Source organism: Corylus avellana, chromosome ca7 (assembly GCF_901000735.1).
Source record: "Corylus avellana chromosome ca7, CavTom2PMs-1.0".
In the NCBI taxonomy this organism is placed as follows: domain Eukaryota; kingdom Viridiplantae; phylum Streptophyta; class Magnoliopsida; order Fagales; family Betulaceae; genus Corylus; species Corylus avellana.
In genome coordinates, this window is record NC_081547.1 from 18,644,397 (window position 1) to 18,665,209 (window position 20,813).

General features: G+C 37.2%; 2 protein-coding genes and 1 long non-coding RNA gene across 8 annotated transcripts; 2 read left to right on the forward strand and 1 right to left on the reverse strand.

Annotated features, from left to right (window-relative positions):
- The first annotated feature begins 1,865 nt into the window (after positions 1–1,865).
- Positions 1,866–7,442, forward strand: LOC132186150 (uncharacterized). 5 transcript variants are annotated; one of them, XR_009440719.1, is made up of 5 exons: positions 1,866–2,280; positions 2,617–3,503; positions 4,377–4,508; positions 4,884–5,149; positions 5,506–5,568. XR_009440719.1 is itself a non-coding variant. In XM_059599980.1 (5 exons), the coding sequence occupies exons 1-5, from the start codon at positions 2,152–2,154 to the stop codon at positions 7,066–7,068; spliced, it is 1,224 nt and encodes a 407-aa protein (XP_059455963.1). In that variant the 5' UTR covers positions 1,866–2,151; the 3' UTR covers positions 7,069–7,442. The 5 variants fall into 5 exon arrangements, 3 of the variants coding, with proteins under 3 accessions (XP_059455963.1, XP_059455964.1, XP_059455966.1); XR_009440720.1 differs by having other exon boundaries at positions 4,884–5,105; positions 5,506–5,560; XM_059599980.1 differs by lacking the exon at positions 4,884–5,149 and adding an exon at positions 7,066–7,442 and having other exon boundaries at positions 5,506–5,578.
- Positions 7,443–7,610: 168 nt separating this feature from the next.
- Positions 7,611–10,328, forward strand: LOC132186151 (uncharacterized). Of its 2 annotated transcripts, none has more exons than XR_009440721.1 (3): positions 7,611–8,709; positions 9,324–9,557; positions 9,650–10,328. XR_009440721.1 is itself a non-coding variant. In XM_059599984.1 (3 exons), the coding sequence occupies exons 1-3, from the start codon at positions 8,633–8,635 to the stop codon at positions 9,767–9,769; spliced, it is 399 nt and encodes a 132-aa protein (XP_059455967.1). In that variant the 5' UTR covers positions 7,611–8,632; the 3' UTR covers positions 9,770–10,328. The 2 variants fall into 2 exon arrangements, 1 of the variants encoding a protein (XP_059455967.1); XM_059599984.1 differs by having other exon boundaries at positions 7,611–8,677.
- Positions 10,329–16,429: 6,101 nt separating this feature from the next.
- Positions 16,430–18,039, reverse strand: LOC132188589 (uncharacterized). The gene is made up of 4 exons (XR_009440897.1): positions 17,151–18,039; positions 16,894–17,044; positions 16,737–16,802; positions 16,430–16,622 (listed from the first exon to the last, which is right to left on the reverse strand). It is a non-coding gene; the product is annotated as an uncharacterized LOC132188589 (long non-coding RNA).
- Positions 18,040–20,813: the final 2,774 nt, after the last annotated feature.

Below are 20,813 nucleotides of genomic sequence, written 5' to 3' on the forward strand. Positions count from 1 at the left end.
TCCAGGTACTTTTATTGGACTTAGCTCTGGGACATTATGGGGTTGACACTGATTTAGTGATGAACTGTGATACTTTTAAGTTGTTTCAATGAACTTTTCTTTTTTGATTGTGATTTTTTTTATGTTTGACACTCATGAGGAAACTATCTTAACATTCCTGTGTATTTCTTGAACTTGTGTGCAATATAAAATTCTCTGCATGTTTGATTGTTGAACAGACTGAGAATGGATGGGAAGTGCATGTGTTATACAAATCTTACGAATGATGGTTGCTTTAGAGAAGTGTCAATGGACATCTAGTTTGATAATGATCGTGATGAAATTCTTTCTTTCTCCATGCATGTTGAATAGTGGTCAAGTTTTGTCCGTCTTCTTATGATGATCCTTTGAATTACTAAAGTGTCCTTCTTGATTTATGTGTTCATATGTAAAAAGGTACTTACATATTATTCAAATGGTGCGTCCAAGGTTTATTTATTTTTAACCCTTTTTGTGCTCTTTTTTTTTTTTTTTTTTTTTTGTGTGGAGAAAATTTAGGCTATAAATAACTGGAAAAAGGAATACATAATGTCAGCACATGCATAGCATATGTCACCCTCTTGTAAATTATGTGCAGGCACAAAAAGTAACTACCCCACTACTTATGTCAACTGATTTAGGATGACAGTTCTTTTTGGTTGTGTGATGTTGAAGAATTAAAATGTCTTATGGCTTTCCATTGACTTGCTGGATATAATTTTTCCTAATGAGATATGGTGTTGCTCATGCTTGATGCTTATTTCTTTCCTTGATCATGTATTTGTATTGCACACAGTTATGGAGGTTGATGCTCTATGGTAATTGTAGATTTTCGTGCCGGTTCCTTTCCTTGTAAATATATAGAATTCTTTGGGTTGTGTGTTCTTGTAGCAAATTCAAAGAGTGTCTTTTGTTTCAGTACTTGTTCTTTTATCTATGGTGTTGCTTCCAATCAAATACTTTGAAAGTAATTAAACAGACTCCAAACACACATAGAGGGGGTGAATAGGTGTTTATCACAAAATATGCGAAATTAAAATTATGAAGCAATAAGCAATCAATCACCAAAATATGTAAAGCAATAAATCACGTGGACACAACTATTTTGATAACGAAGGGAAAACTTTTTAGAAATTATTTTAAAAGTAAAATCTCTCCGGGGTAGCCAAACCTACGAAATCACTATAGGAAAATTATCCAGAGATTACAGATACGGGAACACTTACAACCCTTTGCAAGTCCTTGGCTCTGTAAGAATCAACAAGTCTCCAGCTCGTCTTTTTAGCTCACAATCTCCTTCAAGTGATTCTCCTGTATTGGACCTTTCCGATAGACTTCTTCTTCATAGTTGATTACACAATACAATTGATCAACAAATACGAAGACTCTAAGAGAGAAAAGCTTTCTCGCTCACATACATAAACTCTCTTAGCACACAAGGATTCTCACACAAACACCTTAGGATATGACCAAGTATTTTCGTGCTTCTGACCTTCCACGAAACTGAATGGCATGAGTGCTCTATTTATAGGCACAAATGAGAATGCCCTTCAAATGAGTTAAGTGAGTTTTCTGACTGGCCGTCCCAATGGCTGAGCTGTCCGTCTGGACAGACTCACCTTGTGGGCGACATGTGGACAACATCTCGGGATTCCTGCATGAATTTAATGCGCGGTGCTGCTTTCTGCCAACTGTCCGTCTAGACGGAGACTTTTACCGTCCGGATGGCCATGACTTTATGGCAACATGTTCCCGTGTTTTCTAGAGCATTTAAGATGTCGGCAACGACCATTTGACCATGCCCCATCCAGATTGAACGGCCAGTGAACGGAGCTCTCATGTTTTGGTACTGGATGATTTTGGGCTTCCTCCATCCGGATGGGTGAACAGTAATGATGAACAATCATGTGAACAGTACTACTTTTGGGCACCAAATTTAGCCAACAAAAATACTAACATGCTATAATACAATTACATATTTTGTTTCAGTACATGTAACTCAAGTAGAAGGATGAAACTTGTAGCGTTTCTTATCTTTTAGTTAATGATGTTATTGCTGATCTTTTCACATTTAGCCATTTTTATAAATAAGCAATTGTAATGTTGCAATTGTAAATAAAAACATTGATATGTATGGGTGCAAAATGTCTTATCAGCTCTTGCTACAGCAAAGACTTTGTTTTGTATGTTGGAGGGCATGTCTGGGCGTTGGATTGGTGTCCTAGAGTTCATGAAAGGCTCGAGAATCATATCAAATGTGAGGTACTTCTGTCTCTTTATTTTCCTTTTTCTGTGCGTGTAAAAGTTAATTTACTGCAATTCTTTGCGGGTTGCGCTTCTACGTCTAGTTAGCTTATCTTTATTTGTAACGGTACATTCTGAAAAGGTTGATATTGGAATGGATAATCATCAGGGTTGCAGCCCTGTGTTTGTGAGTGCTTTCTCTCAGTTTTGTTTACATTAAAGGAGAAGTAGATATATTTCTTTATAGATGTGGTCTAGTGTAATTTTCTTATGTAGAAAATTCGTGACAATTTATTTAAGTAGTTCATGTTAAACCATTTTTATGTCTGCCTTCTTTCATATCTTGCTTTCCAGTTTATCGCTATTGCTGCTCATCCTCCTGGATCTTCATATCACAAGATAGGTGCCTCACTTACTGGTACAGGTGTCATTCAGATATGGTGTCTTCTAAACATCAGTGTGAATGAGGAAGAGGTGCCACCTCTAACAAAAAAGCAAAAACGGGGATCTAAAAACAGTGGGGACATGAAAGAAAAATCAACTGTAGTGAAGGGGCCTAGAGGAAGACCTAGAAAGATGCCAAAAGAAGATGACAACGCAATAGCAACTCAATTGAAGAGGCCTAAAGGAAGACCTAGAAAGATCCAGATAGAAAAATATGTTGATGATTTGGATTGCAATGACCTGTATGCTCAAGATCTTGCTGTTCAACTCCTAGACGATTCATCAGAATTGCTTGCTATAGATTGGGTTTCTTGGAATGCCCAAGAACATGCTGTACAAGAAGAGAATGGTAAAAAGCAAGCGGCATCTGCATGTAATCCAGCAGTTGAGACTCCTATGCAGGGCAGAAGATTGAAAAATAGGAAAAGGGCAAGGAGTTACAGTGATAATATAAGTCCAGAATTATATACTTATCAAAAAAAAAATAATAGAAGTCCAGAATTATTGACACAAAACGAAGACATGGGATCTTCTGTTACAAATCATGAAATACAACATAACTCTGAACAGGAATCTGCAGCAAGTGATAATTTCTCACACAATGGTTCCCTGGGAATTAGCTCACCCAGTTGCATGGTTTCAAACGATGTTGCTCTGCCTAGAGTTGTATTATGCTTAGCTCACAATGGGAAGGTAGCATGGGATGTCAAATGGCGGCCTTCTAATGCATGTGATTCCAAATGTAAGCATCGAATGGGCTATCTTGCTGTCTTGCTTGGGAACGGATCTCTGGAAGTGTAAGACATCTGCTTCAGTTGTCTAGTTTCTATGTTCTCATAAATATTATGTATCGACTTCTCTTGTCTGTATCTGTCAATTCTCTTTATGGATGTTTTGCAATTTCTTATTTTCAGTTCTATTAAGGGAACATTAATGATTACCTTTTAATTAATGATCTATGTTATTATGCTGGAATAATACATTATGGATGAAGGATGCAAATATTAACATTGTGTGTCATATTGAGGTTTAAAAAAATTGTGATCTAACATTTTACATACCTGGATATCTGCTCATCATAGTCTGCTTGTTTCTAGTTTTGCAGATTTTTTGAGTTTTTGTTCTTGCAGATTTTTGTTCTTCTTAGGGTTTCTCTTTTTACACTCTCTATGTAATAGGGTTGGGCCCCCTTTGCGCCTTATTAATGATAATGAAATTACTTATAAAAAAAAATTGTGGTTGGCTTTATGCACAAAGTACAAATATTGTGTACTTGGTACGGAAATAGTTTCAATAAATGTAAAATGCTCGCTATAATTCGTTTACCTATCAAAAAAATAAATGTAAATTGCTAAAAGAGACAAAGAGTTTGCAATATTTTAAATGAAATGCATGGATAGTACAAGGTAGGCATTTAAAAATGTTATCCTAGTTTGAATATTAAACTACTAATTGACATAGTAAAACTGGCGTGTTGCTACAAATTGATCTTATAAATTGTGTTGACCAGTATCCTTTTGTTATTTATGTCCACATATTACATCTTTCTTTCTGAACCAATTACTTGCTCGTGTAGTTCTATGTTATTTATTGCAAACCTACCTATCAAAAATTTTATTGCAAACTGTTATTTGTATCTTGTTATGCCAACATCATACTTATCAACGCAGGTGGGAGGTTCCTTTTCCTCGTACAATGAAAGCTTTCTATTCTTCTGCTCCTCAGGAGGGCACTGATCCCCGTTTTGCAAAACTGGAACCTGTATTTAGATGCTCAATGTTGAAATGTGGTGGCATACAGAGGTAGTTCCTTTTATACCTTTTTGATAATTAGTTTGGAAGTTTACTGGAGTGAAACAGAAAGTTGTCTTTTATCATATGGACCAGCCTTTACAAAAGTCCCTAGCTTGTTGCACTCATTGGTTAGGATTTCTCCAGATCAAAAGAATATAAAAACATACTTGCTCCTGTAGTCTCCACTGGAAATCATGTTCTTTAAGTGAAAGATTGGAAAACTTGTTAATCCATTCTAGCTTGGGTGAATTGGGAGGTAGCCATTCCTTCTATAGATATATGAGTTGGTAAGATAATTTAAGTAATAGATTGCGTAGAATTTATTTTCTATGAACTGTTTAAATATATGAGCACGTGGTAACTTGAGTTCACTTTGTTGCACAGTAGGAAAATCTGTTTGGAGCATCTCTGCCACTGTATATAAGAACGCACAACTTTAAAGTGCTCTGTTTGGCATGGTATGGCACAAGTATTGGTGCAAGATATGTGCCAGCATCGTAGCTAGAGGGTGTTCCTAATGCAGCACCAGAAGGAAGAAGGAAAGGAGTGAACATGCAAATCCTTCTCCATTATTTTATATCTCTGGAAAGATGACATGTCCAACATGTACAGAAACACCTGCCCCCTAGATTACATAGGGGATCTTGTCTGTATGTTATGCAATGGTTATGTATCTGCTAACTGTTTAGTCTATGGATTTCAAGTTTTCCATATGGTGTTGAATGTTCTCCTTTTTCTGTACTTACCAAAAAAAAATCTTCCATATGGCGTGGAATGCATGTTGAGATGTTTGACTTTCTAAAATCTTTCCTTAGAGATTTGCTGGGGGTCATGGTCTCCACCTCCATCATTATGGAGGGCTTAGGTTTAGCTGGACATATCTAAGTAATGTAGAATGTAATGAGTTCCAATTATCACTATAGGCAGCTATCTTTGTTGACATTGTTATGTGATTTTCTTTATCTTAATTAAAAGCTAATCTTCACTCCCATCATCTGTTATGTAGCATCCCTCTAACAGTGGAATGGTCGACTTCACCCCCTCACGATTACCTGCTTGCTGGATGCCATGATGGAACAGTAATATTTTCATTATTTTATTATTTTTATTATAGATTTACTTTGCATTTTTTTCTTTTCTTCAAATTGTCTCCTAGTCAATATGGTTGATGGTTATCGGTTATCGTGCTTTTGCATGACTGGGATTAAGGAAATAATAGTTTGCTTTTGACATTCTTAGTTTAGTTTGGTTGCAATTAACAACTGTTGATTAAATCGATGCTAGTTTTTTCAGCTTCATTTCGTTCATTGTTGACTTTGGAAGATCCTGCTACCTTGTGACTATGAATTCACTTGTGGTATCAGAACTAAAGAAGTTTGCCTTACATTCAGGTTGCCACCCCCACGATCTGGAGAACTACATCACCACCTTGGGGTAGTGATCCGATCCCCTCTTTTTTTTTTTGGCCTTTGGGGTGGTCCCCACTAGCACAATCCTTTTTTTTTAGCCAAGGGGTGGCGGACCACTTGGCCATAATGGTTCGACCCAGATCGGCCAAGCCACCCTTGAATTTTTTTTTTTAATTAATTAATTAATTAATTTTGCTTTTCTTTTTTCTTAAAAAAAAATAAAAATAAAATAAAAATAAAAATAAAAATTAATGCCTAAAACGACGTCGTTTTGGGCTAGGTAGGTGTTGTAGTTTTAGGACACAAAACGACGTAGTTTTGGAGGAGGGTAAAATAGGTATAAAAAGTCAAATTGTTTGACTTTAACTTTAAAAGGGTCCAAAGTGAGAGAAAACCAAAATTCAGGGGGCCTAAGTGAGAGTTTTGAAAATTCAGGGAGGTATGTCAAAACGGCTAGAAGTTCAGGAGGGCTTTTTGAAGTTTTCCCAAATAATAAAATTGTAAAATAAAACTTTTAGGGATAACTTCACTTACTCTCCGAAGTTTCATCTCTTTTGCAATCACACTCTCAAAGTTTAAAAACTCTCAATGTTAGGTATTTATGTTTAAAAACTTTGCAATGTCACCTCTGCCATTAGGGTTTAGGGTTAAATCAAACGGTAGAGGGGTGAAATGTGCTTTATACCCCCGTAAAATTTTTAAAATTACAAAATTACTATAATTATTATTTAAAAAAAGAAAAAGAAAAAAGAAAACAAAGTTATTTCTGACTTTTTAAACTTGGATACTGAACAGTGAATTTTTAAACTTTGAGGGTGTGATTGTAAAAGTGAGGAAACATCAGGGGGTAAGTGGAGTTTCCCCAAACTTGTGACTTAAAACATTGCATTCTAGGAAACTTGATCTCAGCTCTTGATGAAAATTCTGGTTGTGTATAAGCTCCTAAATGGGTTTTTTTTTTTTTGCAAATGTTGTTTGTGTGAGTCATGATTTATAAGGAGATGAAGTGTTGTGGTTGAAGGTGGGGTATCTCATCATGTATGTGGGTTCAGGGTAAATAATTGGGATTAATATTTTTTAATTTTTGATATGTTTGATTCATGGGTAATGGTATAATTGCATGCCATACTCGAGCTCTAAACTTGAATTGTTTGCAGTGATCCATTCCGTCCTCTGTGGGAACTCCATCCTGTGCCAAGGATCATATATAGTTTGGATTGGCTGCCAGATCCAAGGTAGTGTATGATTGATGCAACACAAATTAAGCTCCTTATGTCAAAATTGATTTGTCCCCTTTGGAAGCGTTCATTCTTCATGTTGTTAGATGTGTTATTCTATCCTTTGATGATGGAACAATGAGAATCCTCAGCTTGGTTAATGCTATACTCCTGTCACTGGAAAACCCTTTGGTGGGACAAAACAAGAAGGGCTGCACAATCATTACTGTTCATCCTTTGCTATTTGGAGTGTACAAGTGTCACGGCTAACAGGCATCTCTTTTATTTTTTATTTTTATAAGTAATCGAAACATCATTAAAAAGCACAAAAGGCGCACTCAAGTTTTCAGGAAGTATACAAGAGAAACACTTAACTAGAAAAAGAAAGACGGTAAAAAAAATTGTGAATATAAAACACAGCAAAAAGAGTCTAAAGTAGCTACTATGTGGAAAAGAGTATTGAAAAAGGACTTTAAATCCACCACCGTCCTCTAGCGGTCTTCAAAATTTCTATCATTTATTTCCCTCCAAAATACACCACAAAAGAGAGGACGAAATCATCTTCTACACTGCTCTGCACTCTAGGAATTGCCACTCAATCCTCTTCAACAAGTGAACAGCCACTCTCCTAGGCATTACCAAAGTAAGACCAACACGACTAAAAATAGTACTCCATATGGCACTTGCAAGCTCACAATGCAAAAAAAGATAATCCATAGACTCTACACATCTCTTACACACAAACCGGTTCACCACACTGACATGCCATTTCCTAAGGTTATCTATGGTAAGGATTTTTCCTAAGGTATTTGACCAAGCAAAAATTGCCACTCTCAAAGGGACCTTATTATGCCAGATACACTTTTAAGGGAAAGGAGTACCATTATGGAGGACAAGGACATTATAGAACAATCTAACGTTGAACAATCCTCTCTTGGAAAGGACCCAACAAAGCTTCTCTTCACCTCCCCAGCCCGATTTAGAGGAATACAACAAATTGAAGAATGAAGCAAAGAAATCCACCTCCCAATCATGAGCCACTTTAATTAAGCTTATGTTCCACTTATGGGAGTCACTAAAAACCTCCTAATGATCCGCCACAGAGGCATCCTTGACGCGAACTATACAATACAAAATTAGAAAAGCTCGTTGAGGGCCTGATCTCTACATCACGTGCCATTCCAAAATCTATTTTTAGAGCCATCTCTCACCTCAAATCTAACGTGACTAGCAAACTCCCGCAGCCACTCCCGATATTTTTTCATAGCCCCACTCCAAACTAAAAGGTATCTTTCATATGGCTTTATATGACTTTTGTAATAAGTGAAAGAATTTCAGCTCATTGGAAAAGTGCATTTGGTTTTCCTGTATCATGGTCAAAAATAAGATATGGTAATACACTGGGAAACCTAATTTTCATGCTCAAAGCAAAACTCCTTTCTAATATTCCAAATTTCTTTTTATCAATTATCCACCACTTTTGAATTTTTTATTTTAAATCTTAGGCATGGCTGCATATTGCAGTGTGGATGGTACAATTCTCCGTTTCCAGGTGAGATACAGTTCCCTTCCAGGTCTCACTTGGTAAGATCTTTCTTCTCATCTTTGTTGTATTGTATGCTTAATTATTTTCCATTTCTGGAGAGAACTCTGCACTTTTCAGTACCGTCCTTGACTTCTATGAGTTTTGGTATTTGTTTCTCTTGGCACATTTTTGCATGTTCATGGATCGGACATTGTAGGTTGGTATGTGCAACATTTTTTTTTCCTTCCTAAATTATCAACATGTTAAAATATTACATTTATGTATGTCTTGAACCAACTGAATTTCTCTTAGTTATACTTGGTAGCGAAGGGTGGAGAAATTCTTGGAATGTATTAGTAAAACTTTTCAAGTTGGAAGATCCAACATTTTCTGATCATGATGCTAATTCAAATCAACAATTGTTTTTTTGAGTGAGGCTTATGCACTGGGGGGTCTTGTAGTACTGTAAACTGTCCACAATTCTGTTTATTGTGCTCAAGAGCGCATGCTTTGGCCTGGCGGTTGCCACTTGCCACAAATGGACCAATTTCAAATTAATAGTCTCTATCATATAGAATTTTAGTAGGAATGATGGAATATATAATAGTTGTTTGCAGTTGCAAGCTGTTGCTATGCTTTTTCTTAGATATGATTGTGTTGTGTCTATAATCAGCATACAAGAAAAGCAGTGGAGAAAGATCATACGCGAAATCGGACCCCGCATTTTCTTTGTGGGTCACTAACTGAAGAGGAATCAACTATCGCAATCAAAACTCCAGTACCAAACACCCCTTTCCCATTAAAGAAGTCACTTAACAAAAGTGTGGACACCTCTGTATCCTTGCGGGAGTTCTCACTGGGGCCACGACAGGTTAAAAAAGCAAGTGATAAGATGGCAAAAAATCAGGTATGTTTTGGCAATTACATTACCGCATGCATTTTGTAAGCCAGACTTTTTCTTTATCCACTAAGATTCAGCACTTGGTCGTCTTTTTGCAGCCCTTTCTTTCGGCGATGATCCGGGTGTGGAATTGGGACCCGAGGAAGCAGATCCCAAGAGCGAAAAGAAACCAAATAAAAGTCGCGGTAAGAAAAAGAAAAATTCAGGAGATGACCTAGCCTTGGTATACAGAGATGAAGAGCCACTAAAAACACACGGGAAAGAAGATAGAAAAGTTGAAGATCGGACTATTGAAGTTTTTCCTCCGAAAGCTGTAGCGATGCATAGGGTGAGGTGGAACATGAACAAGGGTAGTGAGAGATGGTTGTGCTATGGTGGAGCCGCTGGACTTGTACGTTGTCAGGAGATTGTTTTGTCTGATTTCGATAAGAAATTGGCCATGAAGAGATGAGACGGGTCCCTAATATATATATATATATATATATATATATATATATATAATCATGTTCTTAATTGGCTATCCAATGTAATCGCCCAAATTTATTCTGGATCGGTGTATGCATGCATGGGCATCATTTTTTGCTTCCATGCTGTGTGGCACCGGCGGCGACCTGCCATGGAAGTGTGAAGAGGGCTCTTGTATGAACCGTATTCAGCTTAAGAAGCATAAACTGTAATTTGTATGTTATTAATATGAAGTCATTGGCATCATCATCTCTATTTGCTGGAATTATTTGAAGCTCTACCAGCTTAGTTGATCACGACCTTCACCAGTGAAATTGATGAGGTTTTTGTTCTTCCTTCTCTAATCATAAGATCTCAAAAATCAGAAGATCACTTCTTTGTATAAATATCACATTCAATGTAGTGGTATGATTTATTATGTATAATGGAGTTGGTACAAGATAAGTGGTATGATTTATTATGTATAATGGGGTTGGTAAATATCACATTCAAGATGTTGAGAGGTTTGCATGAGGAAGGTTATGAGAAAGAGGAGGCTCATTTTATGTTAAGTAGCCTACCTCAAACATATTATTATATAAGCTTAAAGAATACATCAATGACCAAACTACCCTCAAACCCTAATACATTCTTCTAAAACTCTCCCTCAAGCTGGAACATATATATCATATAAACCCAGCTTAGAACAAATAAACTCTAACCAATTACGACATAAAGACTTTGTAAACATATCAGCTAACTGGTCTCCAGACTTCACGAATACTGTAAATATATCTCCATTCAGTATTTTGTCTCGGATGTAATGACAATCAACCTTAATGTGTTTAGTCCTTTCATGAAAAATTGGGTTAGATGCAATATGTATAGCAACTTGGTTATCACAAGATAATGGGATAGGAGTAGCAGTCGAGAAACCAATCTCCTGAAGAAAATGTTTTAACGATGTCAACTCTGTAGTCGTATGAACCATTGCCCTGTACTCTGCTTTAGCACTAGATTGTGCCACCACTGTCTGTTTCTTACTCTTCCAAGTTACAAGATTACCACTGAAGAATGTGCAATATCTTGTAGTGGACTGTCTATCTGAAGGAGAACCTGCCCAATCTGCATCAGTAAAAGCTTCTACCCTAAGATGTCCATTTGGTCTATACAATATTCCTAGACCAGGTTGTCTCTTTACATACCGAATAATCTGAGTAATAGTTTCCCAATGTGAAACCCGAGGAGTCTCCAAGAACTGGCTGACAACACTAACAGCATATGAAATATCTGGCCTAGTGATAGTGAGATAGTTCAACTTTCCAACTAGACGACGGTACCCACCAGAATCTTCAAATAATTTATTTTCATCCTTTACTAATTTCTTATTTGGATCCATTGGAACATCAACTGGTCGAGAACCCAAAAGACTCGTCTCTTCTAATAAGTCAAGTGCATACTTTCTATGGGATAAGTTGATACTTGTTCGAGATCTAGCAACTTTAATACCTAGAAAATATCAAAGTTTGCCCAAATCCTTTGTATAAAATTGATCCTGTAGGAATTGTTTTAATCGGGCAATGCCTCCTGAATCATCTCTAGTAATGACAATATCATCTACATATACCACAAGGAAAATATAGCCTGCACTAGTATGTAAGTGGAATACTAAATGATCTGTCTGACATCTTTGAAGACCAAACTTCAATACCGCTTTAGAGAACTTTCCAAACTATGCCCGCGGTGATTGCTTGAAACCATAAAATGCCTTTCTTAATTTACAAACATAGCCCTGAGACTCCCCCTGAGCAACAAACCCAAGTGGTTGCTCCATATAAACTTCCTCACTAAAGTCCCCATGTAGAAAGGCATTTTTGACATCCAATTGAAACAATGGCCAATCAAGATTAGTAGCCATGGAAATAAGAACCCGAATAGATGAAATTTTGGCTACTGGAGAAAAAGTGTCATCATCATCAATACCATACGTTTGCTTATAGCCCTTAGCAACCAACGGAGCCTTCAATCTTTCAACCGAATCTTCAGGATGAAACTTAACTGTGTAGACCCATTTGCAACCAACGGTTTTCTTATTAGGTGGCAAGGGAACAAGCTCCCATGTCCCATTGTGATGTAAGGCCTTCATTTCCAATTCCATAGCTTGCCTCCAACCGAAGTCAGATATTCAGCCTGCACTGTCTTAGGAATAGAAACACTAAAGAGATGGAAAATAAAACAAGAAAGTGTAGGAGATAAAGAACTAGTGGAGACGAACTAACTGATACGGTGTTGGGTAGTGCAAGAACGTTTACCTTTCCGTAGGGCAATAGGCAAGTGGTCGGATGGATGTGGAGGCAGCTGATATGTAGATGATAAGGATGATGATGGCGGTGCAGGAGTTGATGGTCGAAGCCGGCGTTGATAAACTTGGAGTGGAGTAGGCTGGTGGTGAGGCAGTAGGACTGGGGAGGAGAGTCTAGCGCAGAGAGAAGAGGAATAGGCAGCGGAAGAGACTCGGCATCAGTCTCAAGGGAAGAGTCACCCAAAGAGGTAGTAGCAGGAAAATAATGGAGAGACTCAACAAATGTGACATCGGCACTAGTGAAGTAGCGTCAAAGAATCAGACTATAGCAATGGTATCCCTTTCGGGTTGTGGAATACCCAAGGAAGACACATTTAGTGGCACGAAGGTCAAGCTTATCAAATCCGGGACCCAAATTATGAACATAGCAGACACACCCAAAAACCTTCAATGGCAAGGAGAACGGGGATGAAGAAGGATATAAGAGAGAATGAGGAGAGGTACCATCTAAGACTGAGAAGGACATCTTATTAATTAAATAACAAGCAGTGAGGACAGCATCACTCCAGAATTGTTTGGAAACATGCATATGAATTAAGAGACAACATGCGACATCCAATAAATGACGATTTTTGCATTTAGCCACATCATTTTGTTGTAGAGTGTGCGCACATGATGTTTGATGGATAATGCCTTTATCAGACAAATAAGAGGCAAAAGAACGAGATGTATATTCTTTAGCATTATCCGAATGCAAGATACGGATTTTTTGAGCAAATTGAGTCTTAATCATACTACGGAAAGTTTGAAAAAAGAAAATAACTCTGAACGATTTTTCATTAAAAATAACTATGTCATACGAGAAAAATCATCCACAAAGGTCACAAGATAGTCAAATTTATTAGTTGCTATATTAATGGGACCCCATACATCAGAATGAACTAACTCAAAAGCACTAGAAACCCTACTAACAACACATGACGGAAATGAGACACGATCATGCTTACAAAGCTGACAAGCTTCGCAAGACACAGACAACTCATGATGAAGACTTGGGACCTGATGCTTCAACATAGAAAGGGAAGGATGACCAAGACGACAATGCCACTGAAGAGCGGAGGCCGATGATTACAATGCACAAAAGGGAGGATTAGGTACTAGATCAAGATAATATAAGCCATCAACTTCATGCCCAATACCAATCATCCTCCTCGTCTTGAGATCCTGAAAAATGCACAAAGAAGGATAAAAACTAACTGAACAGTTGACTTAGATGGGTAGTGCCTGAGCCGACCACTTTGGATAGGGAACCATTAGTTAGGGTGACACTTCTAGGTGATGCAACAGGATGATAATCAGAGAGGGAAGTAAACGAACCAGTCAGATGTTCATTGGTGCCAGAATCGATAACCCATGGGTTGCTAGTGGAGGATAAAAGACAGTGAGATGCAGTACCTGACTGAGCAAGAGTAGCAGTGGAAGAGGAAGAAGCCCGCTTATGGGCTAAGAACTCAGCATACTCATCTTTTGGAATGGAGATGAGATCATTCTCAAGAGTTGAGCTAGAACGAACAAGTGGTCCAATCGAGGCTAGAGAATCCTCATGAGAAGCAACCTGATTGGCAAACCTAGTTGGTGTGCCATGTAAGTCCCAACAAAACTCCACAGAATGATTAGTACGGCCACAATGAGTGCAGTTGCGGGGCCCACCACCTCCAATGCGACCACCTCCCTGAAAATTACGTCCACCACGAAAACCACGACCACCTCAACTGCCACGTCCCCCACGGGAACTACCATAACTACCACGGGCAGCAATAAAAGCAGCATGATCACCATTATGTTCCGTGCTTAACAAAGGACCATGATAAAAAATAGTAGCACGCTAAAGCCGAGAAAAAACCATAGGAAGCAATGGGAGGACAAAACCACCTAAAATCTGTGCATGAACAGACTCATACTCAGGTTTCAAGCCGAGAAGAAACCGAACTACATCCACATCTTGACGTTGCTTTTCCATTTTCTTCAAGTTAGTGGAGAGCGGTTGATACATGTCTCTTTCCTTACAGATGGCCACAACTTGATTGTAGTACTCATCTACAGTTTGAGTACCTTGCTCAAGTCCAAAATATCGTTGACACACCTCATAAATCCGAGTGATGTTCCCAGTACCAGAGTACATATGCTGGAGATGATCCCAAATTACTTTAATAGTAGGAAGATAGAGACATGAGGATCAAATGTGAGGCTCAATACTATTCAACATAAGAGATATAATCTGATTGTCGGCCTGGTCCCAAACGCTTTTGGAGCTATTTTCCGGAGGTTGCTCGGATTCCAAGTGAGAATACAAAACTTTCCCTCTGAAGTGTACTTCCACAGATCGCACCAATAAACATAATTTTTTTCATTAAGTTTCACAAGTGTCATAGTAGCCGGACCCATAGAAGCAGAAGTAATTAAATCGGAAGGAAGAGCCATAATGTGGTAACAAGATGCAAACAACTACATGATCCCACCAACCAATGAATTACGAAGTAGAAATAGGCAAAAAAACTCACACAAAACAGTCCCAACTCAAAGCAAAACTTGCTGACAGTGACGTATGTCAACTAAAAACAACTCAAACCATGGCAGAATCGAGAAAATTCGTCAAAAACTAACTCGAACTGGACTAAATTTGAGCAAAATAGGTCTAAACATTAGTGAACCGGAAGGAACCGAGAGACATTGTCAAAAAACGACCTGAATCGGCTTGAATCTGGCCTGAATCAGACTGAACCACGCTGAACCGACGGTAAAATAGGTCTGAACTAGACTGGACCAGGGGAAACCAAAACACGGACAGCCTTATCCCGGTTTGAGGTTGGGATATCCTTATCCCGAGTATGCGACAATAAGCACCTGGAGCCAAATACCCAGCTTCGTCTATGAAAACTGCCGAAACAGCACCGGAGACGGCCAGACCTTGCCGACGACAACCAAACCATGTCGGCGAGTCGGTGACGCCCAGATTGTGTCGGGAAACACCCAACTACAACAAACAGAGCTGTCGGGGACAACCAAACCTTGCTGGCGAGACCCAGATCGTGCCGAAAAACACCCAACTACTATCTCCAGCCACTGCAAAGAATATCAATCACCACAGACAGCACCTACCAATGACACCAACCAACCATCAACGACGACTTAAGACCCAGTAGTCATGAGCACACGTCTGTAAACAACGACCAATCCAACCATGGAGATGACGGCGAGATCACATCATTGGTGATGGTGAACGTGGCACCATCTCCGACCATGGGCTTGAAGCCGAGTAATTCGATTGCCTTCGATTAGTAGCAAGATGAATGGGAGAGGAGGAAAGAATAGAAACGGGAAACAAAATAAAAGAGAAAAAAAGAAAATTGGGAAGAAAGAGGAAAACAAGATATTAGGAAAAGGTATAAACCCTAGGCTCTGATACCATGTTGAGAGGTTTGCATGAAGAAGGTTTTGAGAAAAGAGGAGGCTCGTTCTATGTTACATAGCCTACCTCAAACATATTATTATATAAGCTTAAAGAATACATCAATGACCAAACTACCCTCAAACCCGAGTACATTCTTCTAACACAAGATAGTGGTATGATTTATTTAAATAGGGTTGGCAAAACGAGTTGGCAGGTTGACACGATGATGACCTGTAATGACCCGTCACCCAATTAACCTAAACACGAACACGACCTGTTTAGCTAAACGGGTTGAACTCTCAAACACGAAAAATAGCCATGCAACCCAACACGACCTGTTTAACCTGTTTAAAATAACCAGGTCATATCGGGTTGACACGATCCGACACGTTTGAATGAAAAATAGAAAAAATAATGTAATTATAATACCAATGCCATTGAAATTCAATAGAATTCACATATTACAATATGATAAAAACGTAATAGGTTTAATTGTTAACAAATTGTCATTCAATAAAAACATTCACAAAGATTAGAAATTTTCAACTCCATACATATTACATAGTCCATCATAGCAATAAAGAAAAAGATAATAATAATAATAATAATAATAAAAGCTATCAAAAACAAAATAATAAAGAAAAAAGAAACAAAACTCCATCATCATTAGATTTATTACAAATTAGGTTCCCATGGGCCAGTATGCCTGGTTTGTCCACTTGAAGGATCCATGATTCATCACATGCAATTAAAGATATGAAACACAACAAATATGCTCATTTTAAGAAATATTATCAGATTGTGCTTTAGATGAATTTAGAATGTCACAGGAATTGACATCCATTGTCAAAATATCCTCTTCTTTGCTATCCAACTTCATTTGTGTGAGTTCGATATCAAAAAATAAGAGGAATTAGTGTTATTATAGTGTAGTAAAAAAATAATACAAGTAAATGAAGAAATTAAATATGCAAATAACTACTATTACCTTGCTCTCCATAACCAATCTTTTGTGCAAACTAATGCCTCAACAATATCAGGCTTGAGTGAGCTCCTATATTGATCAATCACACGTCAACCAATACTAAAAGTGAATTTTGAAGTAACAGTAGAAACAAGAATACTCAAAACTTCACGAGCCATACCAGCTACTTCAGGATAGCGAAATTCATTTTCTTTCCAAAATGAAAGGATGTCAAATGTTGCATTCTTATCGAAAGACCTAGGTTCCTCCAAATATATTTTCAATTGATTCTTTTGTGAATTAATATCAACTCCATCAAATGCTAAATATTCCTACATGAAAAAAGAAAGAATATAAACACAAATAATAAAGTGGTTAAGAGTACATATATTATATTCTAAGTTACTAACGAGCTAAGAAATTAATGATATTATTCACCTTTTCCCAATCTAGCACTGTGCGATGTTCTTGGGGCTGAACAACTATGGAGCTTGAAGTTCTAGAATAAGCACTATACTCCATAAAAAGCTGCACTAATTTCTCACAAACATTCACAAACTCTACAGAATCCTACTCCATAAATCTTCATATAGTAGTAATTTACAAGGTGAAGCTTGTAACGAGGATCTAAGATAACTGCTATGGCCAACACTTAACTGAATTTTGACCAATATTTCTCAAATTTAGAGATCATTGGAGTTGCCATTAAGCTCTTATGCTCATCTTCACTCACAAGGTGTTGCTTCAAGGTTACATAAATCATAGCAATTACGGGAAAGTATAAGTTGGAAATGGGATACTTGGTACCAGAAAAAGTACATGTAGCTTGGTAAAAGCAAGCTAAGAAACTATTGATATTATTTACCTTTTTCCACTCAAGTGTAGTAGGACAATGCTTATAGTTTGAATCAGTCATCTCCAAATAACTAATAGTACGCCGATAGTGAATAGCACTCTCAAGCATAAGATATGTAGAATTCCATCTGATTGGCACATCTTGTTTTAACCACTTATTACTATCTAATGACATTTGATTTACAGCCTGAAGAAAGCACTTATGATCCTCTAACATACTTTACACTATCTCGAATCTTTTGAATAGCATCATTGATCTCTTTCAATCCATTTTGCACTATCAAATTAAGAATATGGGCACAACAACGCAGATGAAAGAACTCACCTTCACAAAGAAGGGCTTTCTTAATGTTTAATGTTTGTTTTAATAACCCAACACAAACATCATTGGAAGAAACATTATCCAATGTTATAGTGAAAATCTTGTTTTCAATCCCCCGCTCTTAGCAAATTATATATCTTTTTAGACAAAGATATACCATTATGTGGTGGGGGCATAAATGAAAAGTTTAACACCCTTTTAGTTAATACATAATCTTTGTTAATAAAATTTGCAATAAGGCACATATACCCATAAGTTATCAAAGAAGTCCACAAATAAGATGTTAAACAAATCCTCCCAGCACAAACATTCAACATAGATTTAACTCTTTGTTTCTCCCTCAGACGCATTTTAACCAAATCAACCTTAGCAATATTTCTAGAGATAAATGGTACATCACTGCGCAAGTACTGATGTGTTTCTCTTAAACCATCATATTCAACATATGAAAAAGGAAAATCATGCTTAATAACCGAAGCAACCAACAATTCTCTATATCTTTTAGAATTAAATTTAGAGGTACTTATTGACAGAGATCCTGCTCTTCCAGTTAAGAGCATTTGCCCAATATCAGGAGTGTTGCTCCTCTCGCAAGTTTCCATGTGCCACTTTAAATTTCTAGTTCCATATGAACTTTTAGCCTTATATTTATTACCACACACCTTACATTTTGCCCATACCTCCGTGTCCCCTGGATCAATATTAGGAGCGATATCAAAATAATTCCAAACAATTGAGGTCTTCCTACACTTCTTTCCCTTTTTTCTTATTTCCCATAGAAATAGAAACATCTTCTAGTGAATTTATTTCAACCACATCGTTGTCTAATGACTCGAATGCATATTCAACAAGTACTTTGTTATTCATCTACACACATAATCATTAGTTAAAGTATATGCTATCAACTAGTTTAATAAGATTGAATGACTATATAACAATTACTTGTCAAAAATCTGGTGAACATATTTGAAGAAAATTACAAAGGTACCATTTATTCACCATCCACATAGACGAAAAAGCAAAACCTCAAAAAGTTTTCAAAGAATAGTCCTAAAAATGCACGTGGATTAGGGAATTTAACCATACTATAAAACTGATAAGAGCTTATAGATAATATCATTAGTCAATTGCATGTCACTCAAATCTTTTGATTTTACACTCTTGTTCGTCCAATTTTCATTACTATTTCACGACGTCACTCTTTCGGCATGAATATGAATGAAAACATACAGTTCAAACAATGCTAAAAGATAAAAAAACTCAGAACTACTTAGTATTGTATCAATTTCCAAATCCATTTCTATTTCATCTTACTTTCCCACATTCCCATACCCACCAAACAGAGCACTACTTCAAAACGGCCAATCTATGAAAATTTAAATTTCATACATTTTCCCAACAAACAAACAGAGCATTCTAACATTCACTACCTAAATTTCGCTTTCCCTTCATCAGTAACCAAACAAAACATACTTAAAAAGAGAAGAGAAATAAAATACTTAAAAATGAATTATGTTTTTCATTTTTGTTCCACACGTAAGCAAGTGCCAATGATTTCAAATGAAATAAATACTACAGAAAATGAAAATGAAAATCAAAGCAAAAGAGAGAGAGAGAGAGAGAGAGAGAGAGAGAGAGACATACCGGAGACAGGGAGTGTAGAGAATCCGAGATATTGCGAGAGAGAGGAAGACAAAGGCGCAGAGAATCCGAGATGCAAGAGAGAGGGAGAGTGAACAGTGAAGAGAAGAGAGGGACAAAGAGGTGCAGAGAGAGAGAGAAAGTGAGGGAGAGAGCAGCGTGGTTGAGAGAGTGAAGAGAGAAAGCTAGGATACAAGTTACGTTAGGGTTACTGGGTTAGGTTAGTTTAGGGTTTTTTTTTTAAAAAAAAAAAACGGGTTTGGTGGGTTGCCCACTTAAACCGCAGGTTGACCCACCGGACACAAAAAATAACAGGGTCATAACGGGTGATCCGATTATGACCCGAACCCATTTAGATCAAACCCAAAACCCGTAAACTTCGTGTTGGGTTCATGGGTTGTATCAAAATTGCCAGCCCTATTTACATGTTTATGAGCTGATAACTCCAAATGAGCATGCAACATTGTTTAGAACAACCATGTGATGCTAATCATTCTTCTTCCATAGCAAGTTTTGCAATTATCTTCAACTTTGTATCATAGTCTGACGTGATAAGTGATGTGGTCTTTTTGTGTGCAAAAATATCAATAATAAAAATAACCACTCGCAATAGATCGAATCCTTGTGGGATAAGGCTATATTGAGGGTGTCGAACCTCAATGACTGAACATGCATTGTTATTAAGCTTATCAAGATCAAATGTAACTCAATAGAAAGAGGATTGATTTGTTTTGTTTTTGTAAAGTAAATGCATAAAAGTAAAGCAAAAGTAAATTGTGATAAGAGAAAGAATAGGGAGTTGATTTCACCACTAACTGCATAACATTAATGGTCAATCATAAGTGAATATGGAAAATTCATATTAGGCATGATATGGGGTTCGTCTCACTCGAGTAATCAAGAAAATATCATAATTAAGAAATAAGTATAATCCATGTTCGGTTGGCACAGACTGTCTGCCTAACCTCTAGATGAGGTACGATCTGACTTTCCTAGGTATGGACTATCAAATATCTTAATGAGTTACACACAGTCAATGGATAAGCATAACTCATCTTAGGTTAATACAAATTGTCTACCTAAATTGCATTAAACTAGGGTGTAGACAAATTCAACTTTCCTAGGCATGGCCTGTCAAATCCTATTGATTACATGTCAATTAAACCATTGTATAACAAATATTCATATAATCACAAAAAATATGAAGGATTGAGTTCAATTAATATAAAAAGTTTTTTAAGACAAGAGAAGAATTTCATAATGATTGACTATAAACATTAAGA